This window comes from Gadus macrocephalus, chromosome 9 (genome assembly GCF_031168955.1).
Source record: "Gadus macrocephalus chromosome 9, ASM3116895v1".
Lineage (NCBI taxonomy): Eukaryota > Metazoa > Chordata > Actinopteri > Gadiformes > Gadidae > Gadus > Gadus macrocephalus.
Window position 1 is genome coordinate 6,109,704 of NC_082390.1, and position 22,175 is coordinate 6,131,878.

Here is a 22,175-nt window from a genome sequence, read left to right on the forward strand (position 1 = left end):
GTTCAGTGCACTCCTTTCTGTGGCCGTTTTCGTTAACATTTAAACACGTGATGGAGGAAAAAGATGGCACATGCTGCTACACTCACTCACATTTTTTTCGTACTTCCATCAGCATCCCTGAACCTTATGCACACCTCTCTCTCTCTCTCCTTATCAGCAGACTCACACTGGCATAGACTCTCTTTCTGTGTGTGTGTGTGTGTGTGTGTGTGTGTGTGTGTCTCTCTCTCTCTCTCTCTCTCTCTCTCTCTCTCTCTCTCTCTCTCTCTCTCTCTCTCTCTCCTCTCTCTCTCATCGTATAGTCCCTCAGTCTCTCTCGCTCTCTCTCTCTCTTTCATCGTACAGTCCCTCAGTCTCTCTCTCTCTCTCTCTCTCTCTCTCTCTCTCTCTCTCTCTCTCTCCTCTCTCTCTCTCTCTCTCTCTCTGTCTCTCTCTCTCTCTCTCTCTCTCCCTCTCTCTCTCTCTCTCTCTCTCTCTCTCTCTGTCTCTCTCTCTCTCTCTCTCCCTCTCTCTCTCTCTCTCTCTCTCTCTCTCTCTCTCTCTCTCTCTCCTCTCTCTCTCTCTCTCTCTCTCTCTCTCTCTCTCTCTCTCTCTCTCTCTCTCATCGTATAGTCCCTCAGTCTCTCTCGCTCTCTCTCTCTCTTTCATCGTACAGTCCCTCAGTCTCTCTCTCTCTCTCTCTCTCTCTCTCTCTCTCTCTCTCTCTCTCTCTCTCTCTGTCTCTCTCTCTCTCTCTCTCCCTCTCTCTCTCTCTGTCTCTCTCTCTCTCTCTCTCTCTCTCTCTCTCTCTCTCTCTCTCTCTCTCTCTCTCTCTCTCTCTCCTCTCTCTCTCTCTCTCTCTCTCTTTTCTTTATGCAGTGACTGACGGTAGACGCTAACACTGGCCAGACGTTCCTAACATTGGTGAAAGACTCCACAAGTGACTTTGTTTCTGGTCTGAGGTTAATACAGATAATCAAATATGTAACCCTGGAGGTGTGTTAGACAATTAGACTACAGCATGAATTCAATCTACTGTACCCTGTCCAATTCGTTCTGTGTCATGTAGATGAATTATAACCGTTGTACAGTGACTTTGCAGTGATGTTCTGTTCAATTATTAAATATGCCCAAAATATCCTTCAATATCAAGAAAATATCAAGTATTAAGATTAATAATGGACATCATAGGGTTGATATGCAAATCATATAGATCTAGAGGAACTAACCATTTGAATCAACTGATTCTTAGTACTAGAAGTATTTTTCTTCCAAGTGCTTTAAGATGTGTGGAGAAAAATGTAGGAGAAAGGGTGAAATCTAGGACCCTGTTGATAGAATCTAAAGTATGATGGATGGATGACGCTACACAAAGCAGTGTCCATTAAAAAGAGATACGTTGCACTAACTCCCACCGATTGTTTGATAAGTATATTTGTAAAACTGTCTCATTGGACGATGTTCACCCTGATTAATCACCGGATTTGGCATCTTTACCTAAAGCACAATGCTTACATCAGTCCTTCTTCTATGTATACACCATATTCTGTTTGTATACTGTCTGATAAAGCGGTATTTAAAATGGATTGCTGCCGGTTTAAACACTGGGACTTCAAAGGGCACAGTAAAACATTCTTCTCTTTTCTTTGTAATGTGAAAAACATTCAATTCAGAGCACATTTCAGGAGCCCTCCAGATGTTACTCACATGTTACCTGCTCCAACTCCTTGGCCACTGACTTTACTATGTGTACATAAATATATATACATCAATATAATATGGCATGAAAGATATGAAAATAAGAGAGTAATATAATTTGTATTCCAATATAATGAATTCCCTTGACAGTTCTCTCATCATTTCTCTCTCTCTCTCTCTCTCTCTCTCTCTCTCTCTCTCTCTCTCTCGCTCTCTTCTCTCTCTCTCTCTCTCAAAACAGGAATATATGTATCCCTCCCCTCCCCAACATTGATATTTGATTAATGTCATGGTGGTTGCTTTCTCCACAAATCCATATGATTATAATAATGTTATATTAATCATCATCATGTAGTGCAGACAAATCCAATCGGCATACTATCATCTCAAACCTGGGTCTCAATACATGGAGGAAAACAACTCAACGCTCTCCCAAACACTTGTCACAGAGGCGTGTGCAATCAATCAAGGGGCCTCGGCAGCTAGCTTTGCATGACCAAATATGGTCATGTATATTTAAAAAAAAAAAAACACACACAAAAAAAGAAATATCCCTGGCCAGGACAGGAATTCCAGTCGGTTAACAAGGCAAAGTGACCGGGCGGCACAGAGTGACCTGCTCTCTGGGGCGACTGGAGGAGGTTTGTGGTTTCCTATAGTAGTATTATCTGGCACAGTTAGGATGGGGATGGTCCTGACTTGTGAGAATGGATCAGGGATGCATTTCCTTGTAATTATATGCACACGTAACAAGGACAATTTGGGCAAAATGGCTTGAAATGCTTTTACTAGGAGCTGCTGTAAGAGGAGAGAAAGAGCCAGAGGGACTGTAAGATGACCGAGAGAGAGAGAGAGAGAGAGAGAGAGAGAGAGAGAGAGAGAGAGAGAGAGAGAGAGAGAGAGAGAGAGAGAGAGAGAGAGAGAGACTGAGGGACTGTACGATGAAAGAGAGAGACAGAGCGAGAGAGACTGAGGGACTATACGATGAGAGAGAGAGAGAGAGAGACTGAGGGACTCTACGTTGAGAGAGAGAGAGAGACTGAGGGACTGTACGATGAGAGAGAGACTGAGGGACTGTACGATGAGAGAGAGAGAGAGAGAGAGAGAGAGAGAGAGAGAGAGAGAGAGAGAGAGAGAGAGAGAGAGAGAGAGAGAGAGAGAGAGAGAGAGAGAGAGAGACTGAGGGACTGTAAGAGAAAGGGAGACTGAAGGATTGTAAGAGGAGAGAGGGAGCCACAGGGAGTGTACGTGGATGCAGAGAGGCTGTTGGCCTCTCCCTCCTCCCTACGCCAGTTCACTGGGATGCTGCGCTGCTACGCCTCCTTTTAAGGAAGAGCGCACCACTGTTAGCACCACGTTAGCGTAGCTCCCCAACTTTGGCAACGTCCAAAACAGAAACATGTTGTTTACTCTGGGAAATACCTGCTGCTAAGCAAACGGCAACCTAAGAATAACTTTTCTTTCCATTATGTCTACAACAAATCACTTTTCCATAAATGCATGAAGAACAGAATTATCTAAATGTAGATATTTTCTTGAGCCAACAATAACTATTGTCTGTCATTGTGTTTTACAGGCTCGTATTTTGACACAAAAAATGACCTAAGCATTTCTGTATTGCTATAACCTTTAACAATTGTTTATACTAAAGTAAGGGACCGAAATGACCTTTGATACAAAGTAAATGTCAGAGCAAAAACCCTGTTCCCCACCATGTTTGTAACCATTTCCCATCAGAGCTTCACATACATATTCACTTAGCAGAGAGTCCATATCTCTTTGGTCTCAAACCAACAACACATAGGACAAAAGAGCTGTCTGTGCTATGAAAAATTTAACATATTGTGGTCACCATGTCCCTTATTCACTATTAAGAGGACTCGTTTGATTCAGCATCTAGGCTGTAGGCTGACACAAAACGAAATATGCTTTATATAGCAATACATTCATACATTACAACAATACGTTGTCATCAGTTTGGATGTCATGACAGTCAATACATACGCAATCAACACAGCATCAAACCACAGCGGATCATGTTTCTCTGTGTTTTGAAATGGTGTTACATAAGTGTCACACACTGATTACACACCATTATGAATGACCACAATCCATAATGACAATATGCTCCAAACTTGTGTTTCAAGTCCACCTTGGCTACACTCCACATACAGTAGAAGGAGGAGCGATGCTCTGAGTTTCCTCTGGAGGCCATCCCAAACACATTCCCATCCCCTAGGAGACTTGGACAAGGAATCAAGTAAGTCGGAAAGCCACTGCTCACACGCACACAGCAACCAAGTGTGGTTCAAAAGACTCAATCTTCAATACCATCTAAGGAAGGGGACACTCAGTTGGCATGTCCCCTACTGAACAGGCAGATGGCACCTTTTAATGGTATATATAGAGATAGAGACATAGGCAGATTTCCAATGTCAGCTAGTTTATAATGATTAGGGAAAACAAATTCTTAATTTCCCTGTTTACCAAAAACAAGTGTTGTGTCTCTGTGTGATGATATCAATACCCTGGTTTCACACAGGATGATCACTGTGCAGTCTTCCATGTTCATGGTTTTAGTGTTTGATTTAGGTTCTACGTTTCTATAATTCGATATTTAGATGGAAACTCACAGATAATTCAGACACAGGTAGGTAGTGTGGACATATGAGATTGGACCCGTATGTCTTGACTGGGAGGGAAACAGCCACTACAATATCCTGCCACACCTTTCCTGCTCATCTAGCCGGAGAGGCCATTTGAAAGAAATCAAATTGAAATAACATGCTATGTATCTACCTAATAAAATTATTTTATTTGTTATCTATAACTACAAAAACGGAATTTAGCTGGTTTTGCTTTCTTATTACCCATTATCTGGTCAGCATCGTCCTATATAGCCCAACGTGAGAGGGAATGAACATCAAAGCTGTAATCGATTCCCAATAGTTGATATCGGAATTGAACTTCGCTAGCACTTTGCTCAGGATACATTGAATGCACATTGTTGTTTTCTGTCAGACAGGTCTTAAAAAGTAAATAGGCCTACAAAGTAAAAACGACATGTCCACATATGGCTCCAGTGAGCTACCCTTGCTAATTTTTAAGGTTTTCATCATTAACACTCATTAAGTTATTAAAAACTTGCAAATAATCGAAATACATCGATGAAAAGGCGTCTGTGATTTAGCAAAGTAAAGTAAAAGGATATATCGATGATGATGGATAAATGAACTTACCAGTCGGACTGCAGGCTGCTCGTTGGAAGTCAACGGATGATTAAAGTCGCGAGCTTTATACCACTTCCCACAGCACGCGCAGCCCCTCCTGTCCTCCAGCCTCCACTCGTTACCCCCCGTGAATAAACAGCGACATACTTCACATCCACCAAGACACATAGAAATGGACATCCCAACAATGTCTGTGATGAATATAATCACAGTATCTAATATCTATGGTCAGTACTTTTCTAGGTTTCACAGTGGATACATATAAATAAATTCAATGGACAACATTGTACTTTTTTTTATTGAATTAAACATTCCTCGTGCTTCAATAACATTACATTTGGTGAGAACAGTGAGGATCCTACAGTAATTGATGTGTTGTGATGTGAATACTGACCATAGTTCTGACTAAAACACCGTGGCTTACAGTACTTGTTGGCAAATAACAGACACACGCAAAAAAAACACTTTGTTTTCTATACATTTCTATTCAATCAGCAATAAAACAAAATTACAAATAAAGGATGTAAAATCACAGAATTTAGTACAAAATACCAAAGAGGATATTGATTGTTATTTAACATTGTGTTAAACCAACCATAACCATTACCATAACCAAAGTCTAAAACAAGAGTAGCTTACTTTATATACACATTATATATCGTTTTATGTATTCAAAATAAAATATATTTCAGTATCTCTTGCATGACACAAGATTCCCCAGTAGTATCCACACAAATTGCAAAACCCAAAATAAATCCCTCAGTAACAATAAATAACACAATTTCTGCCTGTAACAGCCTACCGTACATGGTTATAATCTCAATGAGAACTAGAAATACAGTTTGGAAGGGGGTCAATACTTTTTAAATGTCTGTTTGGCTCCTAAGAAATAGAAATATATAATATATAATATATTGGAATGAACCAATCTGACAGGGCTAAGCCGAGTTGATAAGTCACATGTAGGCACTATATTTAGAAGCATAAAGGCTTTCTGGCTACTCCAATTAAAAAGCACATAAAAAAAGCTAATTCATGGTCAATCATAGTTAGATTGGAAGCAAAGAAGGAAATGCTCCACTCATTCAGACAAACATCAATCCTTTTTTGGCAGTGCACAGTTAGTCAATTGATTGTATTCCTAAACAAATGATCAAATTATCTATACTCTGATTGGTAAACTTTTTAAAAAGCTATATTCTTCTAAGCCAATCCATCCTAGTACATTGTTTTAGGCATCATCACAAAGTGCATCCGTGTTAAAAGCTTTTAAATATCTTTGCATAACAGAAAACCCAATGAATGATAAATGCGTCACCTACACTTGTCCCATGTGTTACGTAAGTGCTGTTTTGTTTTAGCTTAGTCTATGGTGTCTTCAGTAAGATCCGCTACAGAAGCTTCTACTCAAGCCAAACCCATTTTGTCTTCACAGTGACAAGACAGCTACAGTACCATCCTCGTGGCTCCATTGGTCCTTTGATCGGAGGTCTGAGAGACTACTAAATAAATCCACAACCAATCCATTTGACCCTTACTACTTAAGATTTAGTCAAGAAAGCAGATACTTCTATCCAGAGCGACTTACAGCTGGAGGTTATGCCGAGCGATGCCTACAGGAAGGGGAAGGACTCGTTATGCTCTCCTTTGGGAGTCAAACCCCCTCGCCACCACCCTAGCCTACCCCAACACGACACTCTCCTGAAAGATCAGGATCCTCACGATACATCCTGATTCCTTAGATTCCTCCTAAAACAGCCCAACATCGCTGCTATTTCTTTCACGTTTCATTCGTTTTCCAACGAATGAATGAATCCCTAGAAGGAAAAACATGGCAATGCGGCGTAGTGCCTGTGATTGTGTTCAGGTGGCGGGCTTGACCTTCCCCTGGTCCTCGACCATCTTGATGGCCGCCTGGATCTTGACCTGGTCTCCCAGCAGCTGCCGGGGCTTCACCGCCCGCAGGCTCTCGTCCAGCTCCAGCAGAACAGGCGTGCCCGTGGGCAGCGTCACGTTGACGATGTCGCTGTCCGATATGCCTGTCGGGATGAACGGTGAGGTCAGTTGCTGTGATGAGTTAGCAATTGATGGATGGAGAAAAATGAATGACTGTCAATTTGGTTGAAATATAATTTATAAGCCAAATATCAAACATCTGCTTCAGATTTGTTTTATTTGGTGTCGTTTTTTTCTTTTGGTTTTCTTGGAATTAGAATTAGCCTTACGTCACCAGTTTGCAAAATGGATTTTGTCAAGAACCTTTTCAGTTTTCAGGGGGCAATATCAACAGCCACAGACCAAAATGCCTCAGGATTCAATTGGATCGCAATTAACAGATCATAGCAACTTGAGGTGTGACACATCAGCGGCAGCCATCTTGGTTGTTTAAGAAAATGTCTTAACAGGGCTCCCATACAGTGCTCCCCTGTTTCGTCATCGTATTAAACCCACCCCATATTACGTAAACGATTGTGATTGGTCCGGCCCCAGCCAGGTCTGACAGAAATATTTCTGAAAGGATGCGTCCAGGCGCGAATGCCAGAGCAAATAAAACATGAGCTTGCATATTTGTCGAGTTCCCAGGCAAAGAATTTGCATTTATGAAATTGGCTATAGGGTTAAAAGGGTGTGTCAGATTTTCACAAGCCGTTTTGTTAATCTGCCTCTTCGGGCATCACAAGTGGGCGTGTCCACCTAGATTTGTGCTGGATAGATCAGTCTACCAGCCTTCCCAGTGGACTGTAGCAAACGTTGCTCATTTATCAGTCATACATTCTAGGTGGGCCCACTTGTGATGTCAGAAGAGGCAGATTTGCAAAACGGCTTGTAACGGCTAATAACACTCACACCTGGTGGTATACTGTGTGCTTAAAGGCTGCAACTGTGATTAAGGGCTGCACAAACAAAAAGCCCTTAAATGACATACATTTTTAATGATGTATCGCTTAAAAAAGATAAATAGATGATTCCCCATTCAAATTATCATTGCTTGCAGCCCTACAAAACTGGTGTCCTGAATGCAACTATGCACAAAGAGCAACATGTGTTGAAAGAAGAAACACAGTAGGTGTGTTAATACATTTCATAATATTACCCACACACAACTTGTGGGAGCTGTAGGAGGGAAACTGTAGTCACAGCCTGGCTGCACGATATTACATAACAGCCTAGATATAAAGTGAGTGGAAAGTGACTGTGTGCGCCAGTGGCCATTTACAAAGGTCAAAGTGTATCGCATAGAAACAGATACATGAAACATAAACTCGTTGGCCTTTTCTGCAAAAGTTCATCCCTCCATTTGTGGAACTCAAACCTGTCCTTTCACCCTAAATGGGCTTCGGTTCACACTGGTGACCGACTCCTCTCTTCGGGGTCATGGTGTGTTTTTGCTATACTCATACTCAACTTTCGAAAACCAAAAGGCATTCAGACCACTCACCAACGACAACAGCAACAACAACAACAACAACAACAACAACAACAACAACAACAACAACAGACAAAAGCAAATGTAAACAATAGAGGACCCCCTCCATTGAGCTGATGCAAACAGCAGACATACCTTCCAGGTGCTTCAGCAGAGCTCTGCAGCTGTTCCCATGAGCAGAGATGAGCACACTGCGTCCACTCCGGATCTCCGGCCCCACCGTCCCGTCCCAGTAGGGCAGCAGCCGGTCCAGTACCTGCTTCAGGCTCTCCGCCCTGGGCAGCTCATCCTTGCTCACGTCGCAGTTGCTGTACCGGCGGTCGTTGTAGATCTCCTGGTAGTACGGGTGGGATTGATCGATGGGTGGCGGTGTGACGTTATAGCTCCTCCTCCACACTTTCACCTGCTGCTCCCCGTGGTTGAGGGCCATCTCTGCACGGTTGAGCCCGATGAGGGCGCCGTAGTGGCGCTCGTTCAGCCTCCACGACTTCACCACGGGGACCCACTCCTGGCGCATGGCCTCAAGCACAAGCCAGGCCGTGTGGACGGATCGACTGAGCAGGGAGGTGAATACCACGTCAAAGGTGTAGCCCTGCTCCCTGAGTAGGCGGCCACACGCCTGGGCCTCCTTCACTCCATCCGTGCTGAGCTTCTGGTCCACCCAGCTGCAGAAGCGGTTCTCTTTGTTCCACTCCCCCTCGCCATGTCTGAGCAGGATGACTTTGTATTTTGACATCTGAACACCCGATAGCGGATAGAGGAAACCTGGGGTTTTGATCGACAGGAGGTAGCATGGTCAATTACTAATAAAAGGAGAGAAGAGTGAAGGAAAACGATGGCAGTATCGTCAACATGATCTGCGTTCAGTCTGTGGACCGTGTATCACTGAGTAGCCATGCTTGTATACGCGCTGCCCCCCATAGTGGGCCAGCAGTAAGCGGCAAAGAAAAACTAGAGGCTAACGGTACATGCGGAATCGTATGAAATTAGTATTTAACGTTAACTTACATGTTGAGTTATAAAAGAGACCACATTGCAGGAGCTACGAGACCGTATTCGTTCCGTTGTAAACAGACGTGTTGATCACAGCTTAACGTGATCGCAATAGATTTGTTTTGTTTTCTTAGCCAAGGAAACCTTTTTTTTTTTTTTTTTTACGGAGTTTGCACTCGTTGAATAGCGTTAAACATTGCTTACCTTCAGCGAGTCTGCCTACAATTTGTACATACTGAGACGTAAACGGTCCAGTGATAAAAACCGAAAAGCGGAGACTTACGAGTGTGAATTGTATTGTCCAATCAGAACTGCAAACCAGACTAGTGGGCGGCGCTCATTTTATATTCATGCCCAAACTAGGAGAAGGGTACGGGTCACGTTGGTGTGGTTATGTCAGAGGGGAAACCGCCGTGACGAGGGGGAGGCTGAGTGGCTGTGAACTTTGGGGTGATTCTGGATCACTACGACCCAACGGAAGATTATTCAGTAGAATACAAATAATAATAATGCTGTTATATATTATTCTGCTTTAACAAAAAAAATAAACAGAATGTTTGAGAATCATCGCCAACTGATTCAAATGTGAAACCGTTATAGCTGTAAAAAAATAAAATAAAAATAAAGCTAGTTACTAGATTGAACGATATGTTGACGCTGTTGAGGTTCAGTGAACATGAAATTGTTATGGAAAAATGTTCACGGATGGGACTACCTTTGAACAAACGTCTTCATGATTGTTTTTATTATTATATTAGAGACACATTGGTACCGAATTAAATCATATGCTTTTTAATACATACAATCATATATATCAACTGCAGATGGAATGAGCATTGCCCTTTTGTACACAAAAATGGCAGACCCAAAACACACCTAAAATACAATGCAACTTTTTTTTCATGATATTTTAATACTATTATACGTTCGTCATTGTTAAATACTGATCAGCTTGTACCAAAATACCTTGTACCTTGTACCATCTTCCACACAGAAGATGAGATGATGAGTAAGAGAGGTGCATCTGCAAACATGGGCCAGCAGCACTGTGCAGTACCTGAAGCTACACATCATCAATGTATATCAACATGAGATATTGTTTCTAATACAATTATGCATATTGTTTATAACACATCACATTCAAAAACATGTACGACCCCTAGAGTAATGAGGATAACAAGTGGAAATGGGACACTTCCACGCACACATCTGTATCTATTGGGATGTTAACGAATCAGTCATTGTAGCACTTTCATGATTCATTGAGTTTCACCCACAGAGAACAGGGAACAACTGGGCTCCTCAAAACGTCAGTTTTATGCAGCATCGAACAGCTTCTTCCTGCCCTCCATCCCAGACATTGATTCCACATTCTTACGCCAATCAGTGACCTCTTCTTTCTATGGGGGCGTGGACAAAAGATAGGAGTCAAACACTGATAGGAGGATTTCAAAAAGTTAAATAGTAGAAGTTCAAGGCCATCTTGTTACTTCTTGATGAAGCAAACGACAATAACCGAGTAAACTGTTGCTATGATTCCTATTATTATGGTAATAATGGTGAAAATCACCAAGATGGCGGCTGGCTTTGAACGTGCGACCTCGTGTGGAAACCTTGTGTAGCACAGCAAACAAACAAATACATTCTGTGCACAAGAGTTGCATACAACTGCACCAATAACACTTCGGGCACCCCCCCCTAGTTCTTACCTTCTCATCCTCCTTCTTCACTGTCTTGAGGTTGGCCTTGAAGTCCACAGACTCCTTGACCTTTGACCCCAGCAGGGCGCCCAGCATGGCGTCGGCAGACACCCTCACTCTCTTCAGGTTGGGTCTCTTCATCTTCCCCTTCAGATCCCCGATTTTCTGGGACAGGTCCTGGACCTGTTACCGGCAGGCGTTAACAGAGAGGGCTAGGGGTTCGATTCCCACCGGTGTCACCCATGAATGCATGTATGCAAGTATGCATGCATGTATGTATGTATGTATGTATGTATGTATGTATGTATGTATGTATGTATGTATGTATGTATGTATGTATGTATGTATGTATGTATGCACTTATGCTTTGCATATCAGCATACGCGTTATACTTTAAAACACCATATATAGTAATACAGTTAAAGTTTTCTATGCACTTTACATTTCACATTACATACATGTTTTATGCATGATGAGATAACTATTACCTCCAGTTCGCTTTTGGACACTTTTGAATTAATGTCGTATCTTTCCTCATCCACCACATCAATTTTCTGGGAGAGCTCCTTGCAGAGATTCTGTGAAAAGAAGAATGGGGTTCTTCAGAATGGGAGGCCTCTTTGACCTTTGACCTAGGCCTTTTATATACAATACAAGACAAAACGGTCTACCAAACAAAAGCAAAGGCTTTTAATCAGTACTTTTCTACATAAGTAGAACAGTCACATGTTTCACATTCCCATCTATTTATATTCCTAGATCTCGCTTGTGTTAACTCCCTCAAAAGTAAAATGGTTCTTATATACACAGGACAGACATGTAATAGCTAGAGTGAGAAATAAAGCTACTGGATTGAATCCACAGTGTCACATTCGAATTCATTGGATAGAATCACCAGTAATATCTTGTTAAAGTGATTATCTTTATCTATATATATATATATAAAAAGAAAATTGCAAACGCGTGTGCAGTGTGCACGCACACACACACAAAATCATGTGCGTCTGTTGCATTCCCCGTCAACTGTCCGTCTCACCTATCCACCTGACCTGTCGTTGGTCCTTCTCCGGCCCTCTATATTAAGTACAACTCGCTCCAGTCGGCCTGTCGTCAAGTCATCAAACCCACAGAGAATCTCAACAACTTTGTGTATCGGTTACATGGATCTGTCAGTCATACATAACTCTTACTGAAACCAACAGAGCGACCCAACACTGTGTTTGGGGGTTTCATTCATGAAGGTAAAAGGTGTAGGGACATAGTACATTGTTTTGAATATATGGCTGTTGTGCTGTAGATGTTGTACCTGCAGATCCTGCACGGATAGGCCTGACAGCTGCAGAGGTGGAACTCTCTCCGCCAGGACTCTCTCTCGCTCCAGCCGCCTGTTCTCCTTGTCGGTGACTAGCATGGTCATGGCCCTCTTCATCAGTTTGGTCTGGTGCACAACACGTATTATGTTACAGAATCACATCTCTGAAGGCTACAGTTTTTATTTTTTTTGTTAGTACATTTAATTACAGCAGTTATCATCGGCATGGGATTTTTACATGGACACCCATGCACACACATGTACACGTCGTGTACACACACACACACACACACACACACACACACACACACACACACACACACACACACACACACACACACACACACACACACACACACACACACACACACACACACACACACACATATATATATATACAAACACACATAGTACCTTCAAGAACAGTCTTCGAGATGCAGATATTTTAGGCTTTGCTTTCTGAAAAATAAACAAAACACATCCCAAAAGAAAGCTTAAAAACAGCAAAGTGACCCTAAACAGAAAGGTGAAACTTTAATGTATGAGGAATATTATTATAATATTAATAATAGTAAACTTATTTGAACTTACCGGACTATGAAATCAGGGGGGAAGAAAGAAAGGGAAAATAATTGACAAGAATAAGTTACAATGTTTTGAGGATAAATATGTTAATCTCAATTTGAATGCAGTCTTAAAAATATGAAGTTGATTTCTTACGCTTCAGACATGGTGCCAGCTTGTTTTGTCTCCTCTCAGTTCCTTTAAAAAAACAAATTATGATTATTCATAATCTCAATGTGAAAATACATGTCAATGTATGTTCAAATGTTGACGTCACTAATTTGAATAATCAAGTTAGTTGAGTAGGCTAAAAGGCTGTGACGTTGAATTCAAGTTTTTGCTTTCATTTTTCTAAATGATGAGAAGTGCTTAATAGAAACACATGAATGTTAGAAAGTCTCCAGGTATTTATAACGTCTCAGAACTCAGTGCAAGGTCATAGGCAGCTGCTCAGTGTGACTGCCTTCCTTACCATGGAACTCAAGCCTTAAGAGATGACCAAACTTCAATAACGTTGCACTTCAACTAAGCCATGACGGATGTCCAATTGTAGAATTCAATGAATTCAATCAATGATTCGATTTTTCAAAATGTATTTGTTGAGCCAATACAATCACATTTTATGTATTTGTTCACATACATTCATACTTTCAAAACTGATCCCCAAATTAATATTTTAAATTGCTTGATTGTCATTTCAAAATGAAAACTGAGAAACTCTTACCTTATTGCTAAGCGTTTGTGACTGGTAGTTTTTCTGAGCTCAGACGCACACAAAGCGGGTAGATATATAGATTCCTGGGCTGCTGTGACTGGTTCACTAAAATAGATCCTGTGTCCACGCCATTTGTTTGTGTGCTGCTTGCATCTTGCACTCACATGATGCTGTCTTCACGTGTGTGTTTGTGTGTCTGTGTGTGTTGATGTGTGTGTGTGTGTGTGTGTGTGTGTGTGTGTGTGTGTGTGTGTGTGTGTGTGTGTGTGTGTGTGTGTGTGTGTGTCTGTGTGTGTGTGTGTACGTGTGTGTACGTGTGTGTGTGTGTGTGTGTGTGTGTGTGTGTGTGTGTGTGTGTGTGTGTGTGTGTGTGTGTGTGTGTGTGTGTGTGTGTGTGAGTTAGGGTGTGCGTGAGTGTGTGTGAGAGTGTTACCCCAGAAATGAAGAAGCCACAGAGATCCAAGTGTACAAGAGTTATATTTATTATGTCTAAATAGAGTTATACACAAACAGTTAACACAGAATCACAGATTGTGTTTGTTTGAATGGTTTTTCACTTATCACTTATAATCAATGTTTCCAGTAGTACCCATCCCATGTCATTAAATGCACTGTTTTAACGATCAATACAAGTGTATGGTTATTGTTTATCCATCAAATATATGTATACTACTAATATGTACACACATATATGCATAAATATATCTATTATTTTATCAGAAGCATAAGTTTGACACCCTGAGTGTTTGTTTGAAGCTATATTTTTGAAGGCTTGTGCTGCCATCTCTAGGCTGAATTGGAGAACTGCTGGACTTTAAAATAAAAATAAAAACGTCACATACATAAATGAATAATGTTTTTAAGCGAATACAAACTGCTAAAGCTGGGACAATAGGCTTAAAGTAAAAATAGGCCAACCATATGACAACGATTTGGGCCTTTCTAATTCATAAAAAATATATTTTGTGTGACATAAAAAGCCTTAATCTTCTTTCTATCAATAAAGAATGATGACGGCACTTGTCTTAACAAATATTTTGTCAAGTATATACTAAATGTGCCTGCTGTGAAATAATGTAGGCTGAATCTACATTTTAAATCTAATCTTCAAATATTTTCCTTGATTGTCGCTTAAATGGAAATCCCAAGTATGTCAAACAAGCACTCTTGTATAATAAAAGAATCCCCCCTTCCCTCTCCTACTTTTTGAGTTTCGAGATGAACCAATCAGCTTCTTCCTGTCCTTCGAGAACTGGCTTAGACCTGTCACCTCCTCTTCCTGTTGGAAACACAAAGTACCACTATCCAAATGCCAGCACAAAATATAACAACTTTATTTATTTCTTTAGTTTAATTTATTCGTTAATTTTAAACAGGCACTCAAATTCCAAGCTTTAGGGTTTCCGGCACTCCCACCAATCCATTTGACATACAAGAGCAAAGCCAGACTTACCTCCTCCTCCTTCATAACTGTCTTGTGGTTGGCATGGGAATAAAGGGACTCCTTGTGCCTGGAGCCTCAGCATGGCTTGGCACAGCTCTCTCCACTCTCTTCTGAGGGTCTGGTTCTTAAATCCTCCGTGAGTACTGCCTCAGTTCGTTAAATTTATCTGAGGAGAGAAGCCTCCAGTAAAGACATGCTACACACACATAAATTCCATCCTCTACCCAGGCGACTATTGGCTGATCTTTTCCGATTTGTAATTCACGGTACAGCCACATGGGGTCAGTCCCTGACCATTAAATGGCCAGACTACTGGCCATTCAGGAAATAGTTAGAATTGCGTCGATATTATTTACTGGTAAATATGCCAAGCATTGACATATTTCGTATTTCTTTTCCTGGTCTTTTTCTCATTCTTACAGTTTCTTACCCCATCATTGTTAGGCACCTTATTATGCAGCTGCTCCCAAATAAAAGATTGACCCTGCGGTGCAAATGTAAGCACAGATCCTGGAAAACGAACAAACTTAAATTATGGGAAATTATTCTTGGTTGCTAATACTGTATACTTAAAACCATACCATAAATAGAGAAGGGATGCAGTAGCAGGGAGCCCCTGCAAGAACAAACCGCTAGAGGACTCCAGAGCGCATAAACATAGAGCAGTGAGTAGTGAGTTAGAGCAGTGTCTCCATTTCCAATGCTGCATTTTGGGGGGACAGTCTCATGTACGTCTACTTATGGCTTAGGTGTGGATAATACAATAATGAACCTGCTAGGTGTACATTGTATTAGCTAGCATATGCACACTGTGAGACCATCGAGGTGATGACCTTGCTGTGGGTAAATTAAACAGAACATAGGAATCCCCAGACCAGTTCATTGATTACTTCAGCTGCAACCATTGAGCAATCTGACTGGTGATTCAATTGATTGAACTCACCTCTCTCTCTTTCCGTCTTAATTTCACCCACTGTAACACAGGAGTTTGAGAACCATCGGAGTAGGCCTACAGGCTGTGTTTATGTATTGTTTAGTATTCTTCGTGCACAGTTTTCTAATGCAATCTTATTTAATTACCGCCCAGACCTTTGTATGGTTCTTGTGACACATTAATGGCTTTAACTCATTTACAGAGCATGCATTGGCTTAACATCCTGACCAAACATAGGAATGGCACAGTATCCCCCCCAGAAAGTCGTAGTCTCTTTTTAGGGAGTGAAAAAAACTAATGTTTTGAATCTATGGCCCAAAACAAATGCTGATTTTGTTCCCCTTTCCGATATACATTCCAATTTCTTCTTGACACAAGTATGGGTGCTCTTCAAGGTTATTCATAAATAATAAGCCAGGTAACATCTTATAAACGTCAATACTCATTCAATTACGAACTATAAACAGACAGACTGCCAAAAATGGCACAAAGAATGTCAAATATAACTGTAAATACAGAAATAAGTATTATCTACAAACGGCTTACAAATCTCAATCTGCACAGCGTTAGAAATATTCTACAAATCTTGTTAAATGACTCAAGCATGCATTGGAGCCTGATATGTTATTGAGACTTACCTTGAAGTGTAGCAGTGGTCTGTGTGAGGGTGATGTCGTCCTGCTGAGAGGAGGGAGAGAGAGAGAGAGAGAGAGAGAGAGAGAGAGAGAGAGAGAGAGAGAGAGAGAGAGAGAGAGACAATATAGAAATCAATCATCTTTATAGTGTGTCGTGTGGCTCGCTAAAATAGACTTAACAATTTGCCTCTACGTGTCAAGAGGGACATTCATTGTTGTCCATAACCCCTCTGCAGTATTCCTACAGGAAAGGCGGTAATAAAGCAATATACATGGAGGCGGAGGAGGAGAATGGACCACCTGTTGATGATCGAGACTGCTGGGAGACCACATAGGAAGAAGTCAAACCTAACACTATTAGTTTTAAACTCAAGAGGGAAATTGTCTGTGTATTATCTATTAATTGAATCGTTATTTAATAATCTTATTTTATTATTAGGCCTACAATATGTATGTACCGTCCATCTATTCATGATAATAATAATAATTTATGGTAGGCCTATATCCAGCTGTCGTATAACGAATCTGGAACCACAAATGAATCTGGACTCAAAACGTCATTCCAATACTGAAGTATTTATATCAATATAGATATCAATATCTACATCAATACTATGACATCGGATCTCACTTCAAGTCAGCGCATGTGACGACGGTGAAGGCACTCACTCGGTGGGATTTCTGGATGCTAATCTTGGAAGGTGAAAAACGTTATTCCAATCAACATTCGAGTATCATCATATCAATAAACTGTAATCCGATTACTCTTCAAGAAGTACGAATGTCGACGTCGTAAAAAAGCCCCGTCGTGCGTCTGGAGATGCTTATTTTGGGAGGTCGAGGAAGAACAAGGACAGGTGGCAGCCTGCTGTTTAAGCATTGTCAATAAAGCTGGGCCGAGTTCATTCAGTGTCACCGTTTTATATAGCCTGCTCTCCTGACACACCAGACCACAACTAACTCACCTGGTTAAATAAAGTCGATTCAAATAAGTAAAAGCTGCATTAACATCCACCAAAGTAGAGTTTATAAATGTATCGATTAATACAACCGTTTTTCCAATAAGTGCGTTTGCCAAATGGTATTGCTAAAATAACAAAACTAACATCTCTCAAAATGCTGCTTCACACACGGCTTTCCTGGTAGTTTAAAAGTAGAAGAAGAAAGGAGAGACAAAAGTAATGTTGGTGCAATAATTCACCCCGCCTAATGGCCAACACTCACATTGGTATGTTCAAAGATCCCTCTTAACGTCAAGGGGTCAAAGTGTTGACTACTTCTGAGACTCAAAGCCTAACTGTGTCATGCCAATGGCCATTGAGCTCATTTAGACGTCTTGGGAAGTGTCTTTGGTAATTCCTGTCAGTAATGTCCACCATGGACTGAGTGGCTGCTAGCTATGAGTTTTGGCCAATGCCTGGCTGTATTCACCTCCCCTGGTGTTTATTGTTTATGCAACTGTATGAATAGCCCCTTTCAATAGGGATGGGTTTACTTAATGGCTCTGGGAGTTTGTTAGGAAGAAAGAATTGCCTTTGTAACTCTTTAAATTCACAGCAAGTATTTATTTATTTTCGCACAAATTACAGAAAAGATAAAGCAGAATATTGTCCAATATTGCTTACATACTAAGAATCTGAGTGAGATTTTGTTTATCTTCTAGCAAAACTGCCCATATAAGCGTTACAACACAACCCGAGCTACAAACTATTCACATTACTCCTCCTGATATAGCTATACATTCATAGCGTCCAATCAAAATTCAAATACTACTGTCTAACTCATGCTACTTCATATTCTCAAAGTAGTTTTTAAGACCCCTCTTTATAGAAGTGGAAAATAAACATGTACGTCAACATGTATTTATGGGTAAGACATATTTCTAAGCATCAAACTGCTTTTTCCTGCCCTCCATGCCAGACATGGCCTCCACGTTTTTACGCCAGTCGGTCACCTCCTCCTTCTGGGGAGAAAGAAGGAACAAAATTAGATATAAAGTACGGCGACAGCAGTAGATAAATCTAACACGGTGCCAGTTTGACGGGAGACAATTACTGCACCATTTGCAATTGTACTTTAGTACTTTTATTGTAATTTAGTAATTTAGCAGATGTCTATCCTAAAACGGCTTACAGTAGGAGCAGGTACAGTTTTATATGCATCCTTGAGCAAAACTCGACCTGCTCCTGAACAAAATGGGGATTGTGGATACATGTTTGGGGACAATTGGGATGGAACTCAGTAACTTCTGACTTGGATTTGAATCACCTTAACCCCTATCCTGCTTCCTTAGTTTTTATTGGAAAGCCATGGTAATGAATGACGGATCATGGAATTGAGCACAAACCGCCCTTACCTTCTCATCCTCCTTCTTCACCGTCTTGAGGGCTGCCTTGAAGTCCACAGACTCCTTGACCTTTGTCCCCAGCAGAGCCCCCAGCATTGCTTCGGCGGAGATCTTCACCCTCTTCAGGGCAGGTCTGTTCCGGCCCTTCAGATCAGTGATCTTCTGGGACAAATTCTCAATCTGGGGAAATCAGACCAAAAATAAAAGAATGACTATCGTAATACCCCTTGATCCCGAGAAAGGCTGGATATGCTTTCATCCAGGCTCCATCACAGGTCCAGAATAAAGAGATCATCATGAGGCGCCTTACCTCCTTGTCATTTTTTGTGACTTTCATGTCAATATCGTAGCGATCCTCATCGGCAGAGTCGATCTTCTGGTTCATCTCTCGGCACAGAGCCTTGAAGAACAGAAGGATGAACTGGCAAACCGAGCGATGCGTCTCATTCACAGCCAGCAGTCGGGAGGCTTGCAAGGTCATACAGTAACTTTTGACCTTCAACTGACCAGTTACACTTAAGTTGAAAAAGTACCCTGTATTTTATATGGTGAAAAAAACGTATTCTTTATTTAAATACAATTTATCTTCTAACCATTGCACTCTATTCTATTAATTAAGTCATTTATTGGAATAATGTATCAACAATGCAAGTGTTGTTATGTTATGTTAATATCATTACACTCATTTTTAATGCCCTCTACACTAAACAAGTCAAATGAGGATCAAACATATTACAGAGCGTTTAAATCCTACCCTTGTAATGCTGCAAGGTTCTTGTGTTCAGCATGTTTGTCTTATGTGGATACAAGACGGAACCAAAATGGAACTAGGTTGGCACCAAGATGGCACCAAGATGGCACCAAGATGGCACCAAGATGGCACCAAGATGGCACCAAGATGGCACCAAGATGGCCGGTGAATAAAGCCCATTGGCCTCTGCAGTGAACAGAACATACCTGGAGGTCCTGTACTGATAGTCCGGAGAGCTGGAGCGGAGGGACTCTCTCCTTAAGAGTGGCCTCTCTCTCTCGTATCTTCTCTTCTTTCTCATTTTCCAACATCACCCCAGCCCTCTTCAGCAGTTTGATCTAACAAGTTCATATAAATACACCAGGAATTAGTACATGTCATGATCCACCACCATGCAGTGATTCCGACCACACACTTGACTGCCACTTATTATGCATAATAAATAATAAGTTAATTCCAAGTCAAGTTGATATTTGTGCTCATGTAGCACAAAATGGTACATGAGCAGATGCTATACATTTTGGTATTTGATTTTGATCCGATATGAATTGAAGGCTATGCTTAAATTATTCTCAGCCTAGCAAACGACTGAACGTTATTAATGACGTTGGGCTGTAGTGTGAGATGAGGAGTCCTAGGGGGAGACTGGAGGGTGGAGATACCTTCAGAGTCAACCGGCGAGACGCTGAGATCTTCGACTTTTTCTGCACAGATGAAAGCAGAAGGAATTAAAGAACGACGTTGGAGAAAAACAAGAAAGAACGTGTGATAATCAATGCAGGTAAGAAGATAGGGAAAATAATAAACAACTTACTGGTCTGTGGTAGGAAGTATTGCATTGATGATTAATCAATGATCATTTAGGCGGAGATATGAAATGAAAGACAAACAATAGGCTGTATAAATATAGGTAGTAATATAATAGTAGGCCTAGTAATAAAAAAGTAAGTAATCTATGAAAATCGTCATTATAATCAGCATGAATTATGATCTATCTATTTAAAACATAGAACGTACCCTTCAGACATGTTTAAGATCTCTTCGCTGAAAGGAAAGAGATATGTTTACTTGACATCACTCAAATTATTATATTATGTATCACCCTACATACGTTACAATGCGATTCAATATCGAGTTTCACATGACGACAGCAAAAATAGAAAAGGAAATAAACATTGACACTCAAAGTAGAAAGGGTTCCCCTTAGAGGCCAATGCTATGCACACGATGGTTTGTTAACATGCCAAATCAAAGCCTATAGATTAGCAGCAGTAGGTGTGGCAGGGGACACCACTCAAAGGAGTCAAGCCGCTGATAATATTGAATAAATATGACAAAAAGATGTGTGTAAAATGTTGGCATTTGTGTTCAGAAATGTAAGCCACATGTGTATATTCATCTAAATTTCTTTACTAGTACATTTTCATTAAATTATCTACTATCTTTAGTGTTCTACAGTGTCATCTATAGAATAGATAGAATTGTTCATTCAGTTGTATTTATTGGTTTAAATTTCATTTGTAAAAAAAAATGTATCATACCTCATCATAGACTTTTTGATGAATGCTTGATTTATTGTATATTATATAAAAAATATAGGCTTTTACATTACACAACGTCAACATTGCAGAAGGTTAAAAGAGAACATAATTGATAACAAAGGAATGAACAAGAAAGGGCAGAATTTGAAGCAATTTCATTTGAGGGCTATACCTCTTGACTACATCAACAGCCTCACACTATTCCCATCACAACGACGAGCAACTATAACATGACATACAAATGAACATACCTCTGTAGATATCTGCAGCAGACCTCAAACGCACTTAAAGTGGAGCAGATCTAGGCTGTACTGGAGGAAGCAGAACCTGAGACCATGTATTGTACGTCTCCTGTGGTCTTCTGTGAGTGGTTCACTAAAATAGATAGCTCTCCTGCCCTGTTGGACCAGAGGAGCACCTTCTACTCCCAAAGCCTAAAGTAGACAGGGTCTCATTGAAAGCACCCCGCCAAAAGTTGTTGAGTCACAAAGGGTACTACCTTTACTTTATTTAAAATTTATTTTGTTGTATGCATGTCATCAAATTACCCTTGAATGACCATCACTCCATTTAGGCTAACAAGTAATGTTGTTTATGTCTGTTTATGAACCTGAAATTGATTTAGGGGCTTCTACGGTATCGATAACATAATTTCGATTGAATACATGCATTTATATGTATGAGAAAAAGTCTAATGATCGGTTTACCCCTATAACATTAGAAATCATATCGGTAGCACTAAACCTTAAATTGTCTCTTTCTCTTCTCTGATTCAAATGTAAATGTTCAAATCCTACCATAATAGTAACTACAATATATACAGTATCTGTGTTCCAGGTATGTTACATAGATGTCAGAAAAACTAGACAACAGCTTGTCCATGCTGTTGACATATGTAAACACAG

The 22,175-nt window shown here is 40.7% G+C and overlaps 4 protein-coding genes across 13 annotated transcripts in view; all 4 read right to left on the reverse strand.

Moving 5' to 3' along the window:
- The window catches only part of LOC132464191 (caldesmon-like), a 22,993-nt gene extending 17,948 nt beyond the window's left edge, over nucleotides 1-5,045 (reverse strand). For 6 of the 7 annotated variants that reach the window (XR_009527203.1, XR_009527201.1, XR_009527202.1 and 3 more), the window contains exon 1: nucleotides 4,917-5,044. The gene's annotated coding sequence lies outside the window, so the exon portion shown is untranslated. Of the gene's footprint in view, nucleotides 1-4,916 lie in introns of all 7 variants that reach the window. The other variant, XM_060060446.1, reaches the window with a different exon arrangement.
- Nucleotides 5,046-5,187: 142 nt separating this feature from the next.
- bpgm (2,3-bisphosphoglycerate mutase) lies at nucleotides 5,188-9,697 on the reverse strand. 4 transcript variants are annotated; one of them, XM_060060453.1, is made up of 3 exons: nucleotides 9,532-9,697; nucleotides 8,470-9,099; nucleotides 5,188-6,946 (listed from the first exon to the last, which is right to left on the reverse strand). In XM_060060453.1, exons 2-3 carry the CDS (start codon nucleotides 9,068-9,070, stop codon nucleotides 6,771-6,773), a joined length of 777 nt encoding a protein of 258 aa, XP_059916436.1. In that variant the 5' UTR covers nucleotides 9,071-9,099; nucleotides 9,532-9,697; the 3' UTR covers nucleotides 5,188-6,770. The 4 variants fall into 4 exon arrangements, with proteins under 4 accessions (XP_059916436.1, XP_059916437.1, XP_059916439.1 ...); XM_060060454.1 differs by having other exon boundaries at nucleotides 8,470-9,137; nucleotides 9,532-9,661; XM_060060456.1 differs by lacking the exon at nucleotides 9,532-9,697 and adding an exon at nucleotides 9,343-9,525.
- Nucleotides 9,698-10,043: 346 nt separating this feature from the next.
- LOC132464200 (troponin I, slow skeletal muscle-like) lies at nucleotides 10,044-12,834 on the reverse strand. The gene is made up of 5 exons (XM_060060461.1): nucleotides 12,754-12,834; nucleotides 12,334-12,465; nucleotides 11,516-11,605; nucleotides 11,037-11,210; nucleotides 10,044-10,727 (listed from the first exon to the last, which is right to left on the reverse strand). Exons 2-5 carry the CDS (start codon nucleotides 12,454-12,456, stop codon nucleotides 10,644-10,646), a joined length of 471 nt encoding a protein of 156 aa, XP_059916444.1. The 5' UTR covers nucleotides 12,457-12,465; nucleotides 12,754-12,834; the 3' UTR covers nucleotides 10,044-10,643.
- Nucleotides 12,835-18,181: 5,347 nt separating this feature from the next.
- On the reverse strand, nucleotides 18,182-21,691 carry LOC132464198 (troponin I, cardiac muscle-like). Its single transcript, XM_060060460.1, has 7 exons — nucleotides 21,522-21,691; nucleotides 20,743-20,773; nucleotides 20,392-20,433; nucleotides 19,936-20,067; nucleotides 19,289-19,378; nucleotides 18,988-19,158; nucleotides 18,182-18,594 (listed from the first exon to the last, which is right to left on the reverse strand). Exons 2-7 carry the CDS (start codon nucleotides 20,755-20,757, stop codon nucleotides 18,514-18,516), a joined length of 531 nt encoding a protein of 176 aa, XP_059916443.1. The 5' UTR covers nucleotides 20,758-20,773; nucleotides 21,522-21,691; the 3' UTR covers nucleotides 18,182-18,513.
- Between the last annotated feature and the right edge of the window lie 484 nt (nucleotides 21,692-22,175).

Bases quoted from the DNA above. Each gene is read 5' to 3' on its own strand.
- bpgm (XM_060060453.1), bottom strand. From the start codon at position 9,070: ATGTCAAAATACAAAGTCATCCTGCTCAGACATGGCGAGGGGGAGTGG. The intron at 6,947-8,469 runs GTATGTCTGCTG...TCATCCCGACAG, and splicing joins TCTGCTGAAGCACCTGGAAG to GCATATCGGACAGCGACATC.
- LOC132464200 (XM_060060461.1), bottom strand. From the start codon at position 12,456: ATGAAGAGGGCCATGACCATGCTAGTCACCGACAAGGAGAACAGGCGG. The intron at 11,606-12,333 runs GTACAACATCTA...TTCTTTTCACAG, and splicing joins TATCCGTGCAGGATCTGCAG to AATCTCTGCAAGGAGCTCTC. The intron at 10,728-11,036 runs GTAAGAACTAGG...ACGCCCCCATAG, and splicing joins TGAAGAAGGAGGATGAGAAG to AAAGAAGAGGTCACTGATTG.
- LOC132464198 (XM_060060460.1), bottom strand. The intron at 20,068-20,391 runs GTATCTCCACCC...TGAACTTGTTAG, and splicing joins CTCGCCGGTTGACTCTGAAG to ATCAAACTGCTGAAGAGGGC. The intron at 19,379-19,935 runs GTATGTTCTGTT...CTGTTCTTCAAG, and splicing joins TATCAGTACAGGACCTCCAG to GCTCTGTGCCGAGAGATGAA.